The sequence below is a fragment of the Caretta caretta genome, chromosome 15, assembly GCF_965140235.1.
Source record: "Caretta caretta isolate rCarCar2 chromosome 15, rCarCar1.hap1, whole genome shotgun sequence".
Taxonomy (NCBI): domain Eukaryota; kingdom Metazoa; phylum Chordata; order Testudines; family Cheloniidae; genus Caretta; species Caretta caretta.
Genome location: NC_134220.1, coordinates 26348490 through 26371867, shown reverse-complemented (window position 1 = coordinate 26371867; position 23378 = coordinate 26348490). Strand labels below are relative to the sequence as shown.

The 23378-nt window shown below is 41.0% G+C and overlaps 1 protein-coding gene across 4 annotated transcripts; it reads right to left on the bottom strand.

Moving 5' to 3' along the window:
- Positions 1 to 5954: 5954 nt before the first annotated feature.
- RNF34 (ring finger protein 34) lies at positions 5955 to 22433 on the bottom strand. 4 transcript variants are annotated; one of them, XM_048820957.2, is made up of 7 exons: positions 22306 to 22427; positions 18970 to 19065; positions 14552 to 14761; positions 10376 to 10765; positions 10010 to 10075; positions 9584 to 9785; positions 5955 to 8246 (listed from the first exon to the last, which is right to left on the bottom strand). In XM_048820957.2, the coding sequence occupies exons 1-7, from the start codon at positions 22309 to 22311 to the stop codon at positions 8059 to 8061; spliced, it is 1158 nt and encodes a 385-aa protein (XP_048676914.1). In that variant the 5' UTR covers positions 22312 to 22427; the 3' UTR covers positions 5955 to 8058. The 4 variants fall into 4 exon arrangements, with proteins under 4 accessions (XP_048676914.1, XP_048676915.1, XP_048676916.1 ...); XM_048820958.2 differs by lacking the exon at positions 22306 to 22427 and adding an exon at positions 21628 to 22031; XM_048820959.2 differs by lacking the exon at positions 18970 to 19065 and having other exon boundaries at positions 22306 to 22433.
- Between the last annotated feature and the right edge of the window lie 945 nt (positions 22434 to 23378).

Below are 23378 nucleotides of genomic sequence, written 5' to 3'. Positions count from 1 at the left end.
CAGCTCTGTTCCCTGTGTGTACTCAGACTTTCTGCCTTTAGGAACAAAACCAGATTGTTCACTGTGTTTTGCTCTTAGCCATGCAAAGCCACCAACTAAGACTGAGGTGAGCTGGATTTTATTTCTTTTTGTGTGTGATCAGTCGTGAGGTTTCAGTTATGCATAAGCAAAACCATTGAGCAGAAAATGGCACAGTGGACACAAAACACTCCAGGGTTGCACAAGTGTAAAGTGACCTACTCTGGCCTGAAGCATCTTTCACTAGTTGTGATACATAAAGTCATGTCTCTCTAATATATCAGAATTCTCTAAGCATGCTGATAAAGGAGAGAGAGTTGATCATTTTATTTCCAAAAAGTCTGACAAAGCTCCAAGGTTCTGGACCAGAACCTGTGGTGTTTAATACACATATAATCTGAGAAAATAATAAACAGTAAAATGGCATAAATTCCAGGTAACAAAATTATTTAGATGAGACGAGACTAAAGCTCATGAGCAATTTCAGAAGGACCTAACGTCTCACTAGCTGGGAAGCAAAACTGCTAGATGAAATTCTTTGACAAGTGCAAGGTAATGAATGTTGGAAGGATGAGCACACAACTACCTGTATATTGCAGGGCACTCAATTTATTATGAGAAGACCTGGATGTACTCCTGTGGCCAGTTCAGTGAAACCATGTGCACTGGCAGTCAAAAATGAAAATGGTAGGATGGATAAGAAGACCTGGAAAATGTCAGAATAGACTGAAGCACCTTCACTGTTGGACTTGTGAGATGTGGTTCATCTAAGCTTGTATTTTCATCCCAGCATGACTCATCTCTCCTGTTATGTTTGCAGTGCTGGTAGTTAGAAAAAACATCTTTACTTATAAAGTGAATACATCTTGATGTGGAACCCCCTACTGCCATTCTTAATTGCTTTTATTTGAAATGATTTTATTCTGAAGAATGACTAATTCTGCTACTTCAAAATTCAGCTTTAATGGAATATCTGTCCTGTGCTATGAACATTTTGAGAACCAACAGTGCGCCTGACCATTGCAGAATGTACAAGACATAATCTCTGCTCTAAGAACCTTCAGGTAAGTAAACAGTACAACTCGGTGTTATGCAGCAAGTGACTAAACAACGGAGGTAGCCAAGCAGCATGGATTTTGTAACTGCTACATTAGTTGCTGGATTAATGTTGAGCTTTATAGAAGTGTTTTGTTTTTAAACAACTGGTAGATGCCCTGCATAAAAAATTGACATCAGGCAAGCTCACTCAGTTTCACCATCTGTAGAGTGGGCGTAATAGTATTTCTTTTGTAAGATGCTGTAAGATCTACTGATAAGAACTATGAGATCTAGGTATTTATATGTAGGGGATAATCAATTTGAAAAAGAAGTTACTGTGCTCCTGTCCATTTCCTTTTTACATTTTTCCTGTCTAGTGCCTATGTAGTAGCTAAAATAGAGGCAAATGACTGACTTAATCCTGACAGGTGGCCGAAGAAGCAATCCCCTTGTGGGAAGAGGGGAGTTGGAGAATGGGGCACCAATTGGGGCCTGCCTCTTTAGAAAACTTTGGACTTGCCTGAGAGTTATGGGGAAATGGTACTCGCATATTTATAGTTCTTGCTTAAGTTTCATTTCCTATACTTAATTTATAGGAGAGGTAGAGCTAGATTTTTCATTTACGTGCTGCTACTTGTCCCCATTGTGGGAACTCGGAGCTTCTGGAGGGCAGATACTTTGTCTTAAAATAAAGCTTTGCAATCAGTTTGCTAATTCACTTCTTTCCAGCTGTCAGGCAGACTGTACTGAGTGATTCTAAAAGAGGCTTATCAGCCTCCAGTTCCATGGCGATTAAGCCTGCAATCGGAGTTGATAAAGGATTTTGCTGTTCAACTGCAACTACTGTAACCCAGACCGTCATCCTTTAACGTTCTCTTTAAACTACTGCTCTGAGTTTCACTATAAGGCATGTTTTCTAATCATTTCATCATTCTTGTAGCTCTTCTCTGAAACATCTTCAATTTTCCAAATTCTTCTTGAATAGTGGACACCAGACCTGGACACAGTACTCCAACAGCAGTTGCCCCAGTGCCAACTAGAGATAAAATAACCTTTCAGCTCTTGAGATTCCTCTGTTTATGTGCCATGGGGTGGCATTAGTCTGGTGGCCAGTGTCATACTGGAATCTCATTTTCAGCTGATTATCCACCACAACCCCCAAATCTTTTTCAGAGACATTACTTCCCAGGCTAGAGTCCCCCAGCCTGTAAGTATAGCATTCATTCTTTGGAGATGTATATTTAGATTTAGCCATATTAAAACATGTAAGTGTACCCATCTTACTGAGTAATTGAGATTGCTATGTCTGTGATCTGTACTCTTCATTATTTACAACTTTTGTGTCATTTGCAAATTTTCAGGGATTTTTTTTATAGGTGATCCACATTTTTTATCAAATAACATAGGGCCAAAAACTGATCCCTTTGGAACCTCACTAGAACCAGGGCTGTTCAGTGATGATTCCCCATTGACAGTTACACTGATGCCAGTTTTAATATGTGCCATGTTAATGTTATATCATGGTAGTTTAATCAAAATGTCTCATGGTACTAAGTCAACTGCCTTAGAGAAGTCTAAATATATTACATCAGTTACCTTTACAGTTACCTTTGGTTCCTCTAAAAGAGACAGATTCTGTCTATTTTCCATAAACCCATGTTAAATGTAATATAAAAATGCCAATCAATTATTAAGCCCTGTGTCAGCTGCTCCGTGGTCTTCCCTGGGATTGATGTTAAACTGACAGGACTATAATTACCTGGGTCATCCTGTTTTCCCTCTTTTTAAGTAATGGGAACAACTTTAGTTTTGTTCCAGACTTCTGGAACTTCCCCACTGGTTGAAGACTTATTGAAAAAGTCGATATTAGTGGTGCAGCAATCTTCTCCATCAGCTCTTTTAAAACTCTTGAATGCAAGTTATCTGGACCAACTGATTTTGAAGTGTCTGACTTCAGCAGTTGCTGTTTAACATCCTCCTGAGAAACTCTTTCCATTCCATTAGTATCATATCACATACTTGTTCTTTTTCCTAAATACAAAAATATTTTTACTGAATACTTGTAACACTTCCTTCTAGTAATGGACCAGTACCATTGTTAGGATTTTTTATTCTTAATAGACTTAAATTCCTTAAGGATGTTGGCCCTAAGTTTCTTGCTGTAGCCCATTGGTTTCCTTATCAATTTTCTACAATAACATAAGAATGGCCATACTGGGTCAGACCAAAGGTCCATCCAGCCCAGTATCCTGTCTACTGACAGTGGCCAATGCCAGGTGCCCCAGAGGGAGTGAACCTAACAGGTAATGATCAAATGATCTCTCTCCCACCATTCATCTCCACCCTCTGACAAACAGAGGCTAGGGACACCATTCCTTACCCATCCTGGCTAATAGCCATTAATGGACTTAACCTCCATGAATTTATCTAGTTCTCTTTTAAACCCTGTTATAGTCCTAGCCTTCACAACCTCCTTAGGCAGGGAGTTCCACAAGTTGACTGTGCACTGAGTGAACTTCCTTTTGTTTTAAACCTGCTACCCATTAATTTCATTTGGTGGCCCCTAGTTCTTATTGTTCACTTTCTCCACACCACTCATGATTTTATATCTCTATCATATCCCACCTTAGTCCCTTCTTTTCAAAGCTGAAAAGTCCTAGCCAAACCCCTAATAGTTTTAATTGCCCTTTTCTGAACCTTTTCTAATGCCAGTATATCTTTTTTTGAGATGAGGGGACCACATCTGTACGCAGTATTCAAGATGTGGGTGTACCATGGATTTATATAAGGGCAATAAGATATTCTCAGTCTTATTCTCTATCCCTTTTTTAATGATTCCTAACATCCTGTTTGCTTTTTTGACTGCCACTGCGTGGACATCTTCAGAGAACTATCCACAATGACTCCAAGATCTTTCTCCTGATTAGTTGTAGCTAAATTAGCCCCCATCGCATCATATGTATAGGTGGTGTTATTTTTTCCAATGTGCATTACTTTACATTTATCCACATTCAATTTCATTTGCCATTTTGTTGCCCAATCACTTAGTTTTGTGAGATCTTTTTGAAGTTCTTCACAGTCTGCTTTGGTCTTAACTATCTTGAGCAGTTTAGTATTGTCTGAAAACTTCGCCACCTCCCTGTTTACCCCTTTCTCCAGATCATTTATGAATAAATTGAATAGGATTGGTCCTAGGACTGACCCTTGGGGAACACCACTAGTTACCCCTCTCCATTCTGAAAATTTACCATTTATTCCTACCCTTTGTTCCCTGTCTTTTAACCAGTTCCCAATCCATGAAAGGATCTTCCCTGTTATCCCATGACAATTTAATTTACGTAAGAGCCTTTGGTGAGGGACCTTGTCAAAGGCTTTCTGGAAGTCTTAAGTACACTATGTCCACTGGAGCCCCCTTTTCCATGTTTGTTGACCCCCTCAAAGAACTCAAAGCTTAGTAAGACATGATCTCCCTTTACAGAAACAATGTTGACTTTTGCGTAACAATTTATGTTCTTCTATGTGTCTGACAATTTTATTCTTTACTATTGTTTCAACTAATTTGCTGGTACTGATGTTAGACTTACCGGTCTGTAATTGCCAGGATCACCTCTAGAGCCCTTCTTAAATATTGGCGTTACATTAGCTATCTTCCAGTCATTGGGTACAGTAGCTGCTTTAAAGGACAGTTAATAGTTCCACAATTTCACATTTGAATTCTTTCAGAACTCTTGAGTGAATGCCATCTGGTCCTGGGGACTTGTTACTGATAAGTTTCTCAATGTGTCCTCTAGTGACACTTCAATCTGTGACAATTCCTCAGGTTTGGGAATCTCCCTAACATCCTCAGCCATGAAGACTGAAGCAAAGAATTCATTTAGTTTCTCTACAATTGTATCTTGATTGTCCAGGGGCCCCACTGGTTGTTTAGCTAGCTTCCTGCTTCTGAAGTATTAAACATTTTGTTGTTACCTTTTGAGTTTTTCTTAATACATTTTTACATTTAAATTTGTATGGCTGTGTTTATGCTCCTTTTTATTTACCTCACTAGGATTTGACTTCTACTTTTTAAAAGATCATTGCTTCTTTTACATGGTTAAGCCAGAATGGTGGGGTTTTTAGTTTTTACTGTGTTTAATTTGGAGTACACATTTAAGTTGAGCCTCTATTATGGTGTCTTTGAAAAGTGTCCATGCAGCTTGCAGGGGTTTCACTCTAGTCAGTGTACCTTTTAATTTCTGTTTAACTAACTTCCTCATTTTTGTATAGTTCCCCTTTCTGAAATTAAATGCCACAGTGTTGGGCTATTGAGGTATTTCTCTCCCCCCCTGGAATGTTAATTGTTATATTATGGTCACTATTTCCAAGTGGTCCTGTTATAGTTACCTCTTAGACCACATCCTATGCTCCACTCAAGACTAGATTAAGGAGTTGCCTTTCCCCTTGTGGGTTCCTGTACCAGTGCTCCAAGAAGCAAGATTTATATTATGGTCAACTTCCCCTTTTTTTCACTTGTTATACATTTTAAGTAGCTGCCATCACTCTATACTTGTTGTAAACACCAGCAGGATACGCTTCAGGCAAGGCCCGTTTCAACTGAAGTGATTTTTGAAGGGGGCTGGCTACATCAGGATAGCATTGAAGCTTATTAATGTAAGTAAGCAAACTACCACCTTGTGAATGACTGAAGGACTCAATCTTGTTACATTACTGAAGCATCCAGTTCAAGGTGAGCTGTGGTGTGAGTATTGTGCACACCTGGCTAAATCTAAGGGGTGCAAGAGATTCCTTTATACAGCTGCTCAAAAGCATGCAGTCTGGCCCTTCTAACCTCCACTGGAGACTTAGTCAAATGACACTTGAGGATAGTGAATAGTTTAAAAAAAGAGACATAAGACTGATCCCAGACCAGTTACAAACCTTTATTAAACTCTCAGCCCTTGTTCAGAATGGAAGTAATGTATATGCTACATTCCCCTACATTAACTTACCAACTGAACAAGAACAAGTCAGTACCTTTTTAGAAAGTTTTTTTAAAAAAGGCTAGAGTTTTGTTCTCTTCTGAAAAATAAGCAGTAATGTCAGTTAAAGATTCTCTGTAAACTGCATATTGAGTTGTACCAAACAGCAGCAGCAGTTTATACTTCCTGTTACTTCTGAAAGTATTGACAGATGTGCTAGTTTAGCCAATATCCAGCTTGTGCATAAAGTCTGAGTAGTTTTCTTCAAGAATGATTATCAGGATGTTGTGCAGTAAAGATTTCAGGATTGTTTTTTTGGTTGGTTATTTTAAAGAGAATACGATAAGTTAGGCACCTAAGAGTTGAAAATGGAAAACCACCTACCACTTTGATTGAATTGCAGCACAATTTAATGGAAACCAAGCAGCAGTGCTAGAGCTAAGCCCCCTGCACCTACTCCCTCCCTGCAGCAGCTTTGTCAAAAGGCTACAGAAATCCCCCCTGTGGAGTCCTGGCTGTAGAGCATTCAAGTCCTGAGTAGGCATGGGAGGCAGTGTACCTCCCATGATCTACAGTACAGAAAACCAGAAGTATTTTTAATGTACTAATGGCTGCAGTTGCCAAAACACCTGCCTTCCCAAACTAGATGAACACTGGGAATTGAATAGTGGGTTGTAGAGAAAGTTGAAAGACACCCACATATAAAAAAACCCAAACTATACAATATGGCAACACTGCATTTGCCCAGTAAGACTTGTGGGTGACAATTCAACTCAGCTTAAAGTTGTCACTGGATAACACAGGCATTTCAATAACTGCCATTAGCTCTCCCCCTTAAAAAAAAAGTAGTTATACTATTAAGTATCTAGCCTACAAAGGTAGTGGGCAATACTGGCTGCCTACTACGCTCATTTACCTCAGAATCTATTCCCACTGAGCTGCAGGACCCTTTAAGGGAAATTCTTGTATTCTAAAGAAATTATTGCCACTGATTGTGGTTTGATACTATCTAGGAGCTGGACTGAAAAACCTATTTCACAGGGGCCAAACAGGTAATTGGCAATTTTGTTCACTACCCTAGTCTTGATTCAAACACCTGTGAGCAAGCAGCATATTAAAAAAAAAGCTACAATTCCTCTTAAGTTCTCCCCTCCCCCCTTCCTTACTCTCAACCCATCCCCACCCCGGAAAAAAATGGTTAAGGTTTGTAATACTATAACTCCCAAAAGTTAGCATCTATTAGTTTCACTATAATTGATCTATTCACATTAAGTTCCTAGTATGTAGAATTCAGTCCTTGCAAAATTAATAGAATAGGTTTGAATGAATTTGGGACCACTGAAGTTAACCCCTATTCCCTTTGACTACATTTTATTCTTAAACTGAACATGGAGTAATTAGCATTTGGATGCAATTAAACAGAGCTCTGTAGGACTACACAGTTCACTTTGACAAAGACTGTTAGTGGACAGTATACATGTAATCAGACCGACATTCGGAACAAAGTAATAAGCAGGAAAATAGATTAGATTAGCTTTACCTTTATGCAACGGCAATGCTTTCTACAATCTTGGTTTATCGACTGTTTTAACACCCTTGTAGCACTAGTGTCAGAACAGTTACATTCTATTTAATGCCTATTAAATACTACACAAGTCTATTTGCCAGGAGCAATGCATATGCACCAAATGAACCAGGCTAGAGTCATCCAACAATATGGTCATGGTAAAGCAGTTTTCTGTTGACTATACTAGACCCTTCAGCAAACTAATGATTATGGTGTTCTTCAGAAGAGAGCACTAAGTGATGCTAGATCTGCTGTAAACACTTCATGGCTTTATAAGGTAACTCAGGCAGCTCCTGCAGTACATATCACCAAACTGCAATTTTAATAACAATACAGGAAAGTGTTTCAAATGCTTCTATAGCCTGCTGTTCAAAATGTTTGATTCATATTGAAACTAATGTTCGTCATAACAAGCTTCATCAGTCCTGCCCCCAGAAATACAGGAACTCCGGATGGCTATAAAATGTGTTTTTGGTCTTAAGATTTAAATACATGCACTGCTCGTACAACATACTGTCTACAGATCGGACACTCACTCATTCTTTTGCCACACTTTGTGCAGGTGACCATGTGACCACATTCCAGAAGAACACAGTCAATTACTGCATCCATGCAGATCCTACACAGATTATCATCGTTCTCATGCAGTTGTATCTTCTCTCCCTCTGCAAATCAACAGACAGGGTTAAGATTTAGAGAAATTCAGGCCATGGCAAAAGCAGCTAAATTCTATCCCAGACATGTAGGAAACTAAGTTAACTCATTTCAGCATCATGTCATTTTCATCTGCATTTACAGTAAAGCTATGGTAAAATAAAGATTTAGTTTACAACCATTATAAACTGAGTAAGATTAAGCTAAGTGATGCAGAGTATGGTTTTGTCCTTTATTTAGGATCAGATAACCTCTGTGATGTCACATGGTCCAGTGAAAAGTGTACTGACTAGGATTCAAATACAGGTATCAATCCAGCTCTGTCACACCCACTGTCATAGCAGGGTCAAAGTCATCCCACCACTGGGCCTTAGTTTTATATCATTTGTTAAACATGGAGAACAATACTTAACTCCCTCTTTGTAAAGGACTTTGATCACTACAGATATGTATGCAATATTATTAACAGGGCTAAATACAACCTTACAAAAATTGCTATTGGGACATAAGATTTATGAAGCATTTAGTAAAGATGTAGAATTAAATGAAAGAGCAGTCATGGTGTATGATGAAAAGTAGATTGGGTGTTAATCTTTCACATTTTGTAAGATGTTAGAGAAACAGGAAAAAAATCTTCAAGTTCACATTTAAACTGTCCCAAAATGATACTGTAACTGTTTGAGTGGCAGAATTGTGACAATTTAATTCAGTTGTGCTTAGTTTATAAACACATTGCAACCATATTTGTTAAAATGCTAGCTTTAGGAAAAACACCAGAAACTTGATCAGAAAACCATCACTTGTCCTAGCAATGGCTTCACAGCTATGCCACAGAGAGAGACTGGTCCCCTGGCAGAGGGATTTTTGCCAGTGTAGCTTTTATCACTGAGAAGTAGTAACATCACTAAAAATTAGGAGTTCTCTTCTGAAATAGTGGGATTTTTTTGGCATAGAAAAAACTAACACTTTGTGAAACCACAGTGAAAGGTATGGGGGTGCAAAACTATTTCATTTTCTCTAATGGGTTGGTTTTCAATAGTGCAGTTGTTACCAATTTAACTACTCTGAGGAAAGCTGAAGTGAGAATGATCAAGTTTATTTAGCTTCAGCAAAAGTCATCAAAACAGTACAATCTTGGGAACTAACAACACATACTGATCAACAGTGTAACTCACATGCCAGATCTAGCATAGCTTCAGCTATTCTGGACACAGCTAGTACAGTTAAAATAGCTTTTCAGTTGTTGCAGCTGACAAAAGCACTCACAACACCCATTGTCAAAGCCAGTCACGAGAGAACAAGAGTTAATTTTAAGGAGAAAAAAACAAGAACAAAAACGAACACCTACGTGTCCTGTGATTTTCCTCACTCTCTCTATAGAGCCTGCTCACTTTCTCCACAAGTTCCCATTTTTCGCAGCATCCTGAATAGTTGACAAAATTACGAGCAAGTATTTCCTTCAGCTGTCGAACACTTGACCTTTCAATATCTTCTAGACTTGAAATATCAGACAGTGATGCTCTTGCTCGCTTTCTGGACATGCTAGGGGTCTGAAACACACCAATTATGTCTTATTTTTAATTTTAGCTAATCCCTGCTATAGTTTAAAGGATTTACTTTTTTTTTAAACAATATTTTCAAATATTGATGTTAACACGCATCACCACAGCCTAGTTCACTCAAACTAAATTAACAGTGTTAAGGCTCTGCATGGTTTTCTATGTCAGATGCCAAATAGGTCTAGTTTACTCTTTAGGTGGTTCATATTTCTCACCTGCTCTTCTGCATTTTCTTCTTCTTCCTCTTCTTCGTTATTTGCTGAAGGCATTCCACCTTGTCCCTGCATATACAATGAATCAGATCAGGATAAACAACCCCCTCTGGTATAGTAAGGAAAATGCTTTAAAACAGGTAACAGATGACACTCAAATTGGAAAGCTTATGCTAACGTTAGCTGTTACAGTTTAAAGTGATCACAGTCTTGTCCCAATTACCCATGTTCTTCCATTTTCAAGTGCAGGATGTAAAAAAAGTATTTCGTGAAGACCCTACACCTGCCCACTGGTATATTTAAAAAAAAAAAAAAAGTAGCAGACAGCACTTTAAGTTCATTGTAAGACCACAACTACTGGTACTGTACCTGTACAGGTGGTCCATTTTCTGTGCTTCCTCTTCTATTTGTAAGTTCTCCTTGAGAGGATGACACTGATACAGACAGAGAAAATGGATGTGTAAAAAAACTAGAAGTCTGTGACCTTGAAGAATGCAAGCTACTAGTGTCTGTATCCTCAGAACCTAATCCATGATGGCAGAGTACAAGATCCACCAAGTCGTCTTTTTCTCGACAAGTATCTGTTGGTATGTTTCTAAGGATCAGATACTGACGCAGATCCTTGACTTTCAGTCGCATTAACTGAGGCCGCTGAAATGCTGTCCCTTGTAACAAGTGACACGTAGAACATCTTCTGAGATTTTCTTGTAAGACTGAACAAACTGAGCAAAAATCCTTCTTGCAGTCACAACACACGTGCTAAACAAGAAGACGAAAAAGCCATTAAACTGTATGCCAGATATTCACAGGAATAGAAAATAAATCTGTATTTGCTATTTCCTTCCCTCCCCCCAATCACCCACTGCTATTCTTATGCTTTCAACTGACAATCTTAGTATGTTTTCTGACAGGTTTCAGAGTAGCAGCTGTGTTAGTCTGTATTTGCAAAAAGAAAAGGAGTACTTGTGGCACCTTAGAGACTGACCAATTTATTTGAGCATAAGCTTTCATGAGCTACAGCTCACTTCATTGGATGCATTCAGTGGAAAATACAGTGAGGAGATTTATATACACACGGTTTTTTCGTGTTCTAAGGTGCCACAAGTACTCCTTTTCTTTTTAATGTTTTCTGAGTGGTCTATGAAACTGGCCTGTCAAACAGTTTTGCAGGTACTCTCCAGAGCATTTGTAGGGCTAGTACATTCATCAAGACAGTTAATCCATTTTAACAAGACAACGCAAACTTAAATACACACTTTTAGTTAAGTCAAAAGGACACCCACTTGAAATCTAGTCAATTTCAAAGTTCTATACCTGCCACCAAGTCTGTTTCTATTTTCTGGGGAATGTTTTAGTTTCTTTTCTCTTTCACACACACGAAATATGACTACAGGAGAAAGTATGATTATACACAAGGTGCGTGCAAATGCACAATGTAAAAATGATGAAAAAAGTTGATCTTTCAGGTTTAGTGATGTTAGTCATTAATTCTTACAGTAATAAGAGCAATTTCAGACAAGTTTGATATAAAGTGAGTGGCCTTTTAAAATGCTTTCCCAGCAGAAGAAAGCTATACGAAAGAACTATTGTCCTCCCCAAGTACTAACTGTGCAAAGCCATGCAGACCTTCCATCCCCTCTACTTTATCGATTTCAGCTGATGTAGCCGAAGTTAGAGGAACCAGAAAGCTGTTGGGGGTACCTTTTTACTTCCAGAATACAGATCCAAGGTATACACCAACAGCTGCATATACTAGAAAGTGGCAGGGTCACAAAGCAAACAGTTTGGAGAATAGCAGCTCTGTGATTGGAAACCTCTTTGTCCTTCATGATACTGCAACTGCAAATTCTGATTAAGAGACTGCATACAAGGCATCCTCTTTCTGTGATGACATGACAGTGTACACAATTCCCACAGGCCTCATCTTGACTAGAAGAGATGTTTCTGAAAATGTTAGCCAACATATTTTAAACATTTTTCCCTGACTAGACAATGGAGACTACAGGGGCAATGTCACAGAAGACAATGTATAATGATTGCAGTGTAACAGTCATCCAGCACCATTAGAAACATTATTGAAGCCTTGATGTATTGTTCCGCTTCCATTCCCAGAGAACTACATTAAGATACTTAAAATTACTGAGACTCAGTTCTGATGATTCAAGATACTAACCAGTTTCTAAGCTGGAATCATGAAGATAGCACTTTCTACACTGTGCTATTAGGAAATTAAGTCATGGGAGACAATTATGCCTTCCTCTGAAGCAGTGGCTAGAAGTATAAGTTGCACTTCCTAAATAAAGTCTCCATAGAGCTCCTCTATAAAGATATTGACGAGGACCCAGATGTTTTGGGAAGACAGTTCAATGGCTAAATAAAGTGTAAGCTTTAATCTTGACCTCAAAAAAAAAAAAAAACCACTCTTAAAAGCAGTTATACATCAGAATAATAAAAGAATGTCACTATGGGTATTAGCAACAAGTCTCATATCCCAAGTCTACAGACTCAGGCTCATGCTACAGCACTAAAGATAGTTGTGTAGACGTTTTGGCTCAGGCTGAAGTGTGGGCTCTGAAGCCTCCCATCCCATCCCAGGGCACCAGAGCCCAAGCAGCTACGTGGCTATTTGTAGCATCATAACACAAGCCTAAGTCTGTAGACCTGGGCTCTGAGACTTACAGCTGTGGATTTGTTTGTTTTTGCCATGTAGATATACCCTGTATTTTTTCCAGCTTGCAAAAGCCTCTCAAGCAAGAATGTGATAATATTTAAGGGAAGAGATGAACTGTAAAGGACAAGGTAATTTTCTAATTAGACTCTTATGTCCCCTACGCTCTAAGTAGAGACACATTGTAAACACTATAATTGAGCTACAAAGCACTACCTACATGTCCATTTCACTCAAAGCCATGTAGGATAATCTCTGTATACAAAAAACACACGAAACTACAGACACCACAAACTTTTACATAAAGCTCTGATTTAGATTTACTATTTCTAATATGAAAACGGAAAAGTCAATGTTATATACTCAACCCTTCCTGGAGACATGCTAAGGTCTTAAATTGGCATCTAAACTCATCTCTCCTACCACAAGAAACTAGACACCACAGGGAATAATATCTCCAAAGCAAAAATCTGGAGGGAAAAAGATAGGAAAAATTCTCTTTCCAGATATTACAGGTCAACCCTACAGGAGAATAAATTGTAAGGGACATCCACAGTAGCAAATAGAAGATGCAGAAGTTAGACTTAAAAAATCAGAAGTTTACTTTTCCTGAATCTTCAGGCTGACAAATTTGAATGGCAAATTTTTCCAACAAGAAAGGGGGAGGGGTGGGGAGTAGACTGAGGGCAAGGATGGTCTAAGGGCAACTCTGATGGTCACTTCAGACACAAGTGAAATCGTCCTGCATTTAAGAAACAACTTGGAGGACAGGGATCATGGGAGCTCAAGCAATTAGCCTCAGATTCCTGATTCTCCAGTCAGAACAGGCCTCACCTGAATCCCATTAAAGTTAATGAGAGGGCTCCCAGTGATTTCAGAGGACCCTGAATCAGGCTTATGTTCTAGACAGTGTTTAGTTTAGAGAACCCGAGGTAAACAGAGGTTCTAATTCAAGAGATCTAGTTGCATACAGGCAGGGGGAATTGGTATATCCAAGAGTCACATGAGTCCCTTAACACGACTACCTCAACTACCATGATTAGCCTAGATATTTCTCTCCTCACATTCTTTGGAATTTTAATAAATTAGCTCTAGGAAAGCTTAGATTGAGACATTATGGACCCTTAACTGCTGCTCAGGCACATTGCCACAGAAGGAATGCAGAGCACAGTAGATTACTAAAATGGGGAAATCTCTGCCAAGAGATTGATCTGTTGTAAAAATCTCTGAATATTAGATTTTCTGTAAATCAGACACAGCTGGGCTTCAGTTATTCTAAGTTAGCTGCAGAGAACTGGGTCACTGAGTGGTCCAGATAATGCTGGCCTGCCAAATTGACTCTAAATTTAGAGATTACACTATTGTTCTATAAATACATAGAACAGTCGGTCATCTATACATTAGGTTTTGAAATACATCCATAGTTTAAACAAAATTCCAATCAATTTTATTTGGTAAATTTTTCATTAACTCACCTGTTTGACTAAGTGAACTGATAGGCTACTGCAGTGGATTAGGTTTTCAACTTCCTAGCCAACCTTATTCCTCTGACACAGGTCTAAGACCACAATTAAGTTCACTTTGTTTCTAAGGAAAATGCTACAATACTAGTTGTCAATTTGAGACTTTTCTGTTGCTCAGCTTCTCCATCACTCAGTTGTTCAGCAACTTCGTTAGTTATTATTTTGAACAAGGAATATAGGAAAATTTCTAATCCTGTCTGACATCAACTTCCTCTGTGACCTTGAGCAAATCATTAAATCCCCTCCTCCTGGTGCCTCAGTTTTCCCATCTGTAAAAGGGGAAAATACTTCTCTCCTGACAGGTCTACAGATTAGTTGGTGTTAGTAAAGCATTATTTAATAAATTATACTCACCTTTTTCCTAAAAACTGAAAATGAAAGCCCACAGGCTTTGCAGACTATACTGGCTCCTGAAGATGGATATGCTGAGAAGTCTGTATTTGGTGCAAATCTGAAAGGGCCAGTACCTCCCCCAAATCCTGGCTGTTGGCCACGGACAGCTCCGGTACCCATGACTTCATTCAGCAACCCACAGCAGGAAGCCCACATGGATGTGGCTCCCGCCTGAAAACAGTAAAGGCAAAAAGTTTTAACTCCATTTCAAGAGTCTTACCTACGCATAACTTGTTTCATAGATGGATTCATAGATACTAAGGTCAGAAGGGACCATTATGATCATCTAGTCTGACCTCCTGCACAACGCAGTCCACAGAATCTCACCCACCCACTCCTGCGAAAAACCTCACCTATGTCTGAGCTATTGAAGTCCTCAAACCGTGGTTTAAAAACTTCAAGGAGCAGAGAATCCTCCAGCAAGTGACCCGTGCCTCATGCTACAGAGGAAGGCGAAAAACCTCCAGGGCCTCTTCCAATCTGCCCTGGAAGAAAATTCCTTCCCGACCCCAAATATGGCGACCGCTAAACCCTGAACATATGGGCAAGATTCACCAGCCAGATACTACAGAAAATTCTTTCCTGGGTACCTCAGATCCCACCCCATCTAACATCCCATCACAGGCCATTAGGCCTATTTACCATGAATATTTAAAGATCAATTAATTACCAAAATCATGTTATCCCATCATACCATCTCCTCCATAAACTTATCGAGTTTAATCTTAAAGCCAGAGAGATGCTTCATTCTATTATATCATCATCCCACTAGTACTGTGTATGAATTCCCAGAGTACAGTAACTTAACACAGTAATAACGCTTAGAATGGTCTCAGTCCTGTGCTTCCCAACTGGGGTCTGGGCAGTTAAAATAAGCAAAGGGCCTCTTTTGAGAGCAGTTGGTGGGGGGCACTGCACAAGCAGGCAAGGTAGAGAACTTGAGACGGTCATGTTTCAGGAGAGTGGATCCGTGAAAGAAGCAGACTAAGAATCAGTCAGCAAAGACACAGGAACCCACAAGGAAGACTAGCAGTTAATGAGCAGAAACACTCAAAGGATGAGAATAAGACACCAGTAAATCAGGTCACAGCGAACAGCACAGGCTGAGCAAAGAATCTGCTGCTGGAAATGGAGAAAGGTGATTTTGTGGAAGCAGATTACACCCAAACAAGAATACCCGACACATGGGGTTTCTGTATTTGAGAGCAGAGGCACTGGAGCTGCCTGTAGCCTCCAGGCGACAAAACCACATTAGTTTATATTTGGTTCACATCTGAAATATATTTACAGCCAAAAGGGGTTAGAATCTTATTTTAAAGGGACAACTGAAATTCTGTTGAAAGGGATAGCCTAGCTTCTCCCAGCAGCAAGTATGTTTTTCCAAGCCCTTTCAGTAGGTGCAACATTGTTTTACTTGCATTAGGCATCTCTATTTAGCCATTACAATAAAATGGCTATTATGAACAGATCTGAATACATACTGACCATGTTTTAATTTTAAAATCAAACTGGAGCACCCAAAAAGCATTCATTTTTGAAATACGCACATTTTGTTATCCTTGGAAATATTTTATATTGGAGTCTCTTGCATGGGGGAGGGCAATCCACTGTAATACATATTCTACTTAAAATCTACACTCACAGGAGGCAGGTACTTTAAGATTCAGACAGACTGTGCAAATCCAATTACAGTTTTTAGTTAGACTCAAAAATGATTACACAAAGAAAGATGTGTTCCTTGATCAGGCCAGCACCAGAGTTCCTTCCTTCTTGAAGGAAATCAGAGTGATAGGACTGAAGGATTTATGCACCTTTAAGGAAAACACCAAGCAACGAATTTTAAATTGGTATGTTTAAAGCGGTTTTGTCTTTCAAGCCTTTACCACACTGGAAGACACTGAAAAGGGAGAAGATTCTCTTACAGCTAAAGAGAAAGAAAATGGAATACACGTGTTTGTGATTTCAAGATTAAATGCTAGTGCAGGAGCCTTTATCAGTGAGGTATGCATGGAAGAGCACAGACATTTTATCTGGAGACTGACTGGTTTCTAACTCACAACTCACATTTTAGCCACCAGCTAGACTCATTTTAAAGTGAATTTATAAATTTATTCTAAAATGAACTGAAAACAACCTGACATTTGTGGTAATTTAATGCAGAATTAAATATATATAACCCAGGAATTTTGTACCCTTCAATATGATAGGAAATATTCCTCTAATTTTGAGATTCCAGTTTATAAGAGTCAATGGGAAGCTATAAGAAACCCTGTCACAAATTAAAGATATTTTATCTCAATCTTTCCAAGAGAAAGTTTCAGGAAAACTTGAAATTCAATGAGAAATGCCCCTCCGTGATTCTGTACATCTTCAGCCCACACAAACCGTGTACCTTCACTTTTCCTGTAGGAAGTTTTCAACATCTCTGGTTAAATGTGTCACTAAGGTGCTAAACATTGTCAGGGTTAGGACCTTGTGTTCCTTTACAGCTGTACTGCACTCAGCACATTATAGGCACTCCCAGAACCAAATATTCATAGACAAATCTAATGAGCCCGATCTTGCAAGCACACCATGTGCAGAATTTACACTAGACGTAATAGGAGAACTGTATATAGAGTGCTCCCAGGACACTACCATAATTTAAAGCTTCCCCCACACTCTTCTGAAAAGGAGTTAAAAATTTTCACCCTACTACAGAAATACCTGAGAATACTGGATTTTTCAACCCATCTTAAAATTCTTAGTCACAGTGTTTCCTTTAGCAATGAGATCCATGAATCTAAGAACTCCATCTTTTTGCCCCTAAGCAGCTATCACATGTGTGTCTATTAAAACCTTATGTTCATCCCTGTGTGGATTAAGTCCGTCACTGTCAGTATATTTTCAAGAAGCTTATTTGAAGTGAAAAGGCTCAATTTAGAGGGGATTTATTGCCAAAGTGTTGGGCAGTAATGATTTAACTACCATATAAAAATCCCTTTAACGTACATTATGGAAAATGTTCCCACTGAGGTATGTAATCAGACATTCATGCTTCTTTACACATGTTAAGCCAGTCTTCAAAGATTTATCAATATATAGTCAGCACTTTAGAAACTGACAGTTAAGGAACTTAAGTTCTTATTAACCCAAACCTCAATTTTCCTCATTTAATACCAAAAAGAATGTAGATTAACCAATACTCGTTTTCCTGTGCAAATTTCAAGTGCTCTCTGACCATCCTAGTTTTACTAGACAGGAATGGAGTCATGCTGAGAAATTTATTTATTTTTTAAAAGCAACCCACAAGACATACACCTTTTAATCTATGAGGACTAAAACACGTGTTACAAGCACTTTTAATTATTTCTGTAATAGACATGTGAGACTCTGACAAAGATAACATTAAACAAATTGAAATTTAAAAACCACAACTGCCAGTCCAGCATTCATGAGTAATAGTTTATAGCTCGTAAGACAGTTAAGTACATTAAAGTAACTGCAATTCTACTAAAGGGCACTTGCATGGTTCAGTGGGGATAGTACTGAAGTAAGGATTAGCCAACTACCAGTATCAGAACCTGGGCATCCGGGAATATTGTAGGATATAAAGGATTAATTTTAAAAGAATCTTTGTAGATCTTGTAGAGTGCAGATTTATTAGCAGTCATCAGAAGCCCTTGAAAGAAGGTGGCTTAACTGGAAAAACAGACCTGAAAGGTAACTGATAAGATTGAAGGAAGAAGATGCCCCAATTATCAGAGATCGTTAATAATAAAGACTTGTTTCTGCATGTTGAACCAGCAGTGACTCCAAATGAGCTAAAAACCAGGTTTTGGCCAAAGTTAGCAATTGGCAATGACATCACTTGTTTGTTAAAGGATAAACTCTTGAGCTGATCACTGCTAATACTTGCCACACCAAGTTAGAACCAACCAACACTGGTCTAAGCACCCCTAGGTTTAGCTCTTTTGTAAGTATTTTGATCAAAGGATTATAAATGTTTTGTTACTATTTGAATGTAGTATATTGCTAATTATTTAGTGTTTTAGGCATGTTTAGAGCAATTGTATAAATACCATTCAGCCTGAGGATCTAATGAAGGAATTTATAATTAATGTCTAGTAGTATCTTATAATTCCAACATGTATGAAAGCCATGGTTCAAAACACTTATGTCAACATAATTAAAGAGGACACTTAAGTAGTTACAGCCAAATAATTAGGGGGATGGAAGGAAGAGTGTTGGATTTTTTTTTTTTAAATATATGAAATTATTGGAGGAGGAGGAGAGGGAGGGAGGAATAAAACATCCTCCTGTAGAGAATTTGAACACTGCAGTTTGTGTTAGCAAATAGCAACATGATAGTGAAACTATTCATTTAGTTCTGGTTGTACCTTCAGTGAAGCTGGCCTAGAGTAGGTTCTCCCCTCCTCCAACCCCAGCAGATAAGGCCAGAAGGGTCTTCTGATCATCCATTCTAGTCTGACCTCCTGCATAACATAGGCCACAGGATTTATTTCAATTATTTCCTGTTTGAACTAGATACAGCAGCTCCTAAACTTTACTGATTCTTAGAGAAATGAATGGATGGAACAATCAAGCTCAAATACTAACAGAGCATTAACAACAATTTGGGAACCCCTGAACTTGAAGCATCTCTTAGAAAAAACCTTCAGTCTTGATTTTAAGATTTCCAGTGATGGGGAACCCACCACAGGCCTTGGTAAGTTTTAATGTCCAAGTGGACAATATAATATGCAAGCCCTAACCAAATAAGAGTAAAAAAACAAACAAACAAACATCAAATTTAATTTGACCAGTATTTAAAACTTGGGTTAAAAAAAGCAGATAGAATTTTCTCGACTGCTTACCTTTAATAAGGAACTACCAGCATGTTTCTGTAAATATGGTATAAAATTGATCAAAGTTTTGGTTTTTTAATCAATATTTAAGAATGAATTATGCATAAAAGATAAGGAAGAACAGAGAGGGCAGTTGGTTGGTTGATCATCTTTTTTGTTGGGTAGCAACAGCCTTAGGAAAAAGAAAAGGAGGACTTGTGGCACCTTAGAGACTAACCAATTTATTTGAGCATAAGCTTTGGTGAGCTACAGCTCACTTCATCGGATGCATCCGATGAAGCGAGCTGTAGCTCACGAAAGCTTATGCTCAAATAAACTCATGCTCAAATAAATTGGTTAGTCTCTAAGGTGCCACAAGTACTCCTTTTCTTTTTGCGAATACAGACTAACACGGCTGTTAGTTAAGGGCTCTTGTTGAAAGGAGGATAAGGAGATGCTATCTAGCAAAGTTAATAAGTTATTTTTGTATACATCTTTCTTACTTTTGGCATGGTCTCATTCTTAAACAGGTTTCAGAGTAACAGCCGTGTTAGTCTGTATTCGCAAAAAGAAAAGGAGTACTTGTTGCACCTTAGAGACTAACCAATTTATTTGAGCATGAGCTTTCGTGAGCTACAGCTCACTTCATCGGATAATGCATTTCGTGGAAACTGCAGCAGACTTTATATACACACAGAGATCATGAAACAATACTTCCTCCCACCCCACTGTCCTGCTGGTAATAGCTTATCTAAAGTGATCATCAAGGTGGGCCATTTCCAGCACAAATCCAGGTTTTCTCACCCTCCACCCCCATACACACACAAACTCACTCTCCTGCTGGTAATAGCTCATCCAAAGTGACCACTCTCCCTACAATGATGATGATGAGCTATTACCAGCAGGAGAGCGAGTTTGTGTGGGGTGCGGGGGGGGGGGGGGGGGTGGGGTGAGAAAACCTGGATTTGTGCTGGAAATGGCCCAACTTGATGATCACTTTAGATAAGCTATTACCAGCAGGACAGTGGGGTGGGAGGAGGTATTGTTTCATGATCTCTGTGTGTACATAAAGTCTGCTGCAGTTTCCACGGTATGCATCCGATGAAGTGAGCTGTAGCTCACGAAAGCTCATGCTCAAATAAATTGGTTAGTCTCTAAGGTGCCACAAGTACTCCTTTTCTTTTTGCGAATATAGACTAACACGGCTGTTACTCTGAAACCTGTTTAAGAATGAGACCATGCCAAAAGTAAGAAAGATGTATACAAAAATAACTTATTAACTTTGCTAGATAGCATCTCCTTATCCTCCTTTCAACAAGAGCCCTTAACTATCTCCTCCATGCCCAATACTTTTCTTTACAGGACTTGTGATCCCCTTATATTATTATTATGTATATAGGAGGCCTAAAGACAGCTTTCAGCTTGTTTTTTCTATAAGTTCCGTCCTAATTAGAAGTTTATAAAATATGACATCATAAGAGTCAAGAAGTGACAGTGAAGCAGGGTGAGGAGAAGGGATTATTAGTTCTGGTTTAAAACTTTTGTTTTTGTTATCAATATAACTTAAATAGCTAACTTTGCGAACAACAGAAGCCTTTGCTAAGGATTCAGCACCTTTGTGCACTCAAGGCATTAAAATTTCACAAAACAGATTCTCAGGACTTCCAGAAATATTTAGTCTGGTCATCCCTAGCTAGAGGATCGCTGGGATTTCAAAATTTTATATATATATATATATATATATATATATATATATATATATATATATATATTATACACACACATTTATTTGGGGGGAGGGAAAGTTTGAAAGACTGTTTCAAGGCTTCTTTATCTATTAGACACATACCAAAAAGGACAAGCCTAACTTTTTTCATCCCCCCCACCAAATCCTCTACAGTTCAAATTTAATGAACTGCAGATTCTATGCTATGCCCTAATGCACACCACCACCTCTACCTCACACAAATACATGTGAATGCTCTGACCCATAAAGACTTTCTACCAAATCTTGCAGCGTATGCCAGATCATGACACCAGGATCTGGTGCAACCCAAGATCTGTGAACATTCACCAAATTCAGGAGGCAAGCAGCTAGTACTAAAGAGCCCTACAGCAAGACAGAGTCTCAAGTTCATCATCAAAAGCAGGTCCATTTACAATCTCTGAGCCCTTCACAGCTAGTGGATGGTATCTGGCAGAGCCGCTTACCTCTCCTCCAGGCCCTGTACAGCAGTGAAGAGGTCAGATCAAGCTAGCCCTTCAGGGTATGTCAATGCTGCACTGCAAACTCGTGTCCGCTCTTATGGGCTGTTTCCAAGCACATGCTTGAGCAGCCACGCTGCGCTGCCAACAATTGCTGGAACTGGGTCTCCCAGCCGCACTAACGCGTCCACACAGCGCGACACCCCCCACCCCCGCCCCACCCTGGGCGGGCTGCTTCAGCGGCAGCCAAACTGCAAAACGGCCGGGCTCCGGCCCGAGTCACACCACGACCCGGGCCCTGACCCAGCTCCCTGGCAAGATCCCAGCGGCCGGACCCCGAGGGTCCGCACCGCTGAGGCGGGCCGGGCCGGGCCGGGCCGGGCGGAGCGGCGCGTGGCCGGAAAGGAGGCTGGGGCTCAGCCCGAGCGGGAGCGGGAGCCGGGGCCGGGGCAGAGTCTCCCCACTACCAGCCCCCCGGGCGGGGGGAGGGGCCTCTGGGCTTCGCTCACGGGCTGCCAAGTCACGGGGGCTCGGGCCCAAGGCGCGGGGGGGAGGGCAGGACCGCGGGCCGGGCACCGGCACAAAAGCCCGCCACTCCCGGCCGGGGGGACACAACCCTGGCGGCTCCCCGCAGCGCTTCCTCGGGCCCGGGGACTAACCCCGCCGGCGACCCCCGCCCCTCACCTTCATGGCCGCTCCCGCCTCTCCTCCTCTACGGGGTGCGGCGAGCCCAGCACCCTAACACCCCACAGGGCCCCGCCCTGCGCGGCCTCCAGAGGGGCCGCCTCACGGAGGGCGGGACATGCCTCCTCCTCCCACCCCCATTGGTCGCCCCTCAGCCAATGAGAGCGAGAGTGTCCAGCGGACTCACCAATCCGAGGAGAGGGAGGATCCATTCCACGGGGAGGGGGACGAGTCCATTCAATGGGGGGTTGTGAGAGTGGATGTTAGCAGCAGTCAGTCCCCTCAGGGAGAAGCTGGGCTGGGCTGGGCTGGGCTGGGCCGGGCGGGGCAGAGAGGGGCTCGGCCCAGGGCGATCCCTGCTGAGGGGCCAAGCCTCGGGGGCACCCCCATCACTGCAGCACCTGACGGGACAGTGCAACGGCGCTGCACCTGCATGAGTGGGGGAGATCGCCGCACCGCCCGGCTCCGGACCGGACCCGAACCGACGTCCCACCGTGGGCCCCTCTCTGGACCGGACCGGAACCGACCTCCCACCGCCCCGGACAGCCCACGTGGGCCCCTCTCTGGACCGGACCGGAACCGACCTCCCACCGCCCCGGACAGCCCACGTGGGCCCCTCTCTGGACCGGACCGGAACCGACCTCCCACCGCCCCGGACAGCCCACGTGGGCCCGTCTCTGGAGTGGACTGGACCAGAACCGACCTCCGAGCACGGACTCGTCTCCGTACCGAACCAGAACTGACCTCCCAGCGCCACAGACACCCTGCATGGGCCCGTCCGTCTCTGGAACGCACCTGAACCGACCTCCCACCACCCCGGGCACCCCATTGCTATAACGGACCGAAACAGACCTCCAACGCCCCTGACAACCTGCATGGGCCCATCTCTATAATGGACTGCAACAGACTTCCCAGAGCCCTGGGAATGTCTCTAAAACAGATCGAAACTGACCTCTCAACACCCCAGACACCCCCCCTGGGCCCATCTCCATTACAAACAGGAATCAACCTCCCAGTCCCCGACATGGTCTCATCTCTATTATGGACTGAAACCAACCTTCCCTGCCGCCCTA

Bases quoted from the DNA above. Each gene is read 5' to 3' on its own strand.
- RNF34 (XM_048820957.2), bottom strand. The intron at 9,786-10,009 runs GTGAGAAATATG...GGTGTGTTTCAG, and splicing joins AAGAAAATGCAGAAGAGCAG to ACCCCTAGCATGTCCAGAAA. The intron at 8,247-9,583 runs GTAGGTGTTCGT...GTTGATTTGCAG, and splicing joins TGAGGAAAATCACAGGACAC to AGGGAGAGAAGATACAACTG.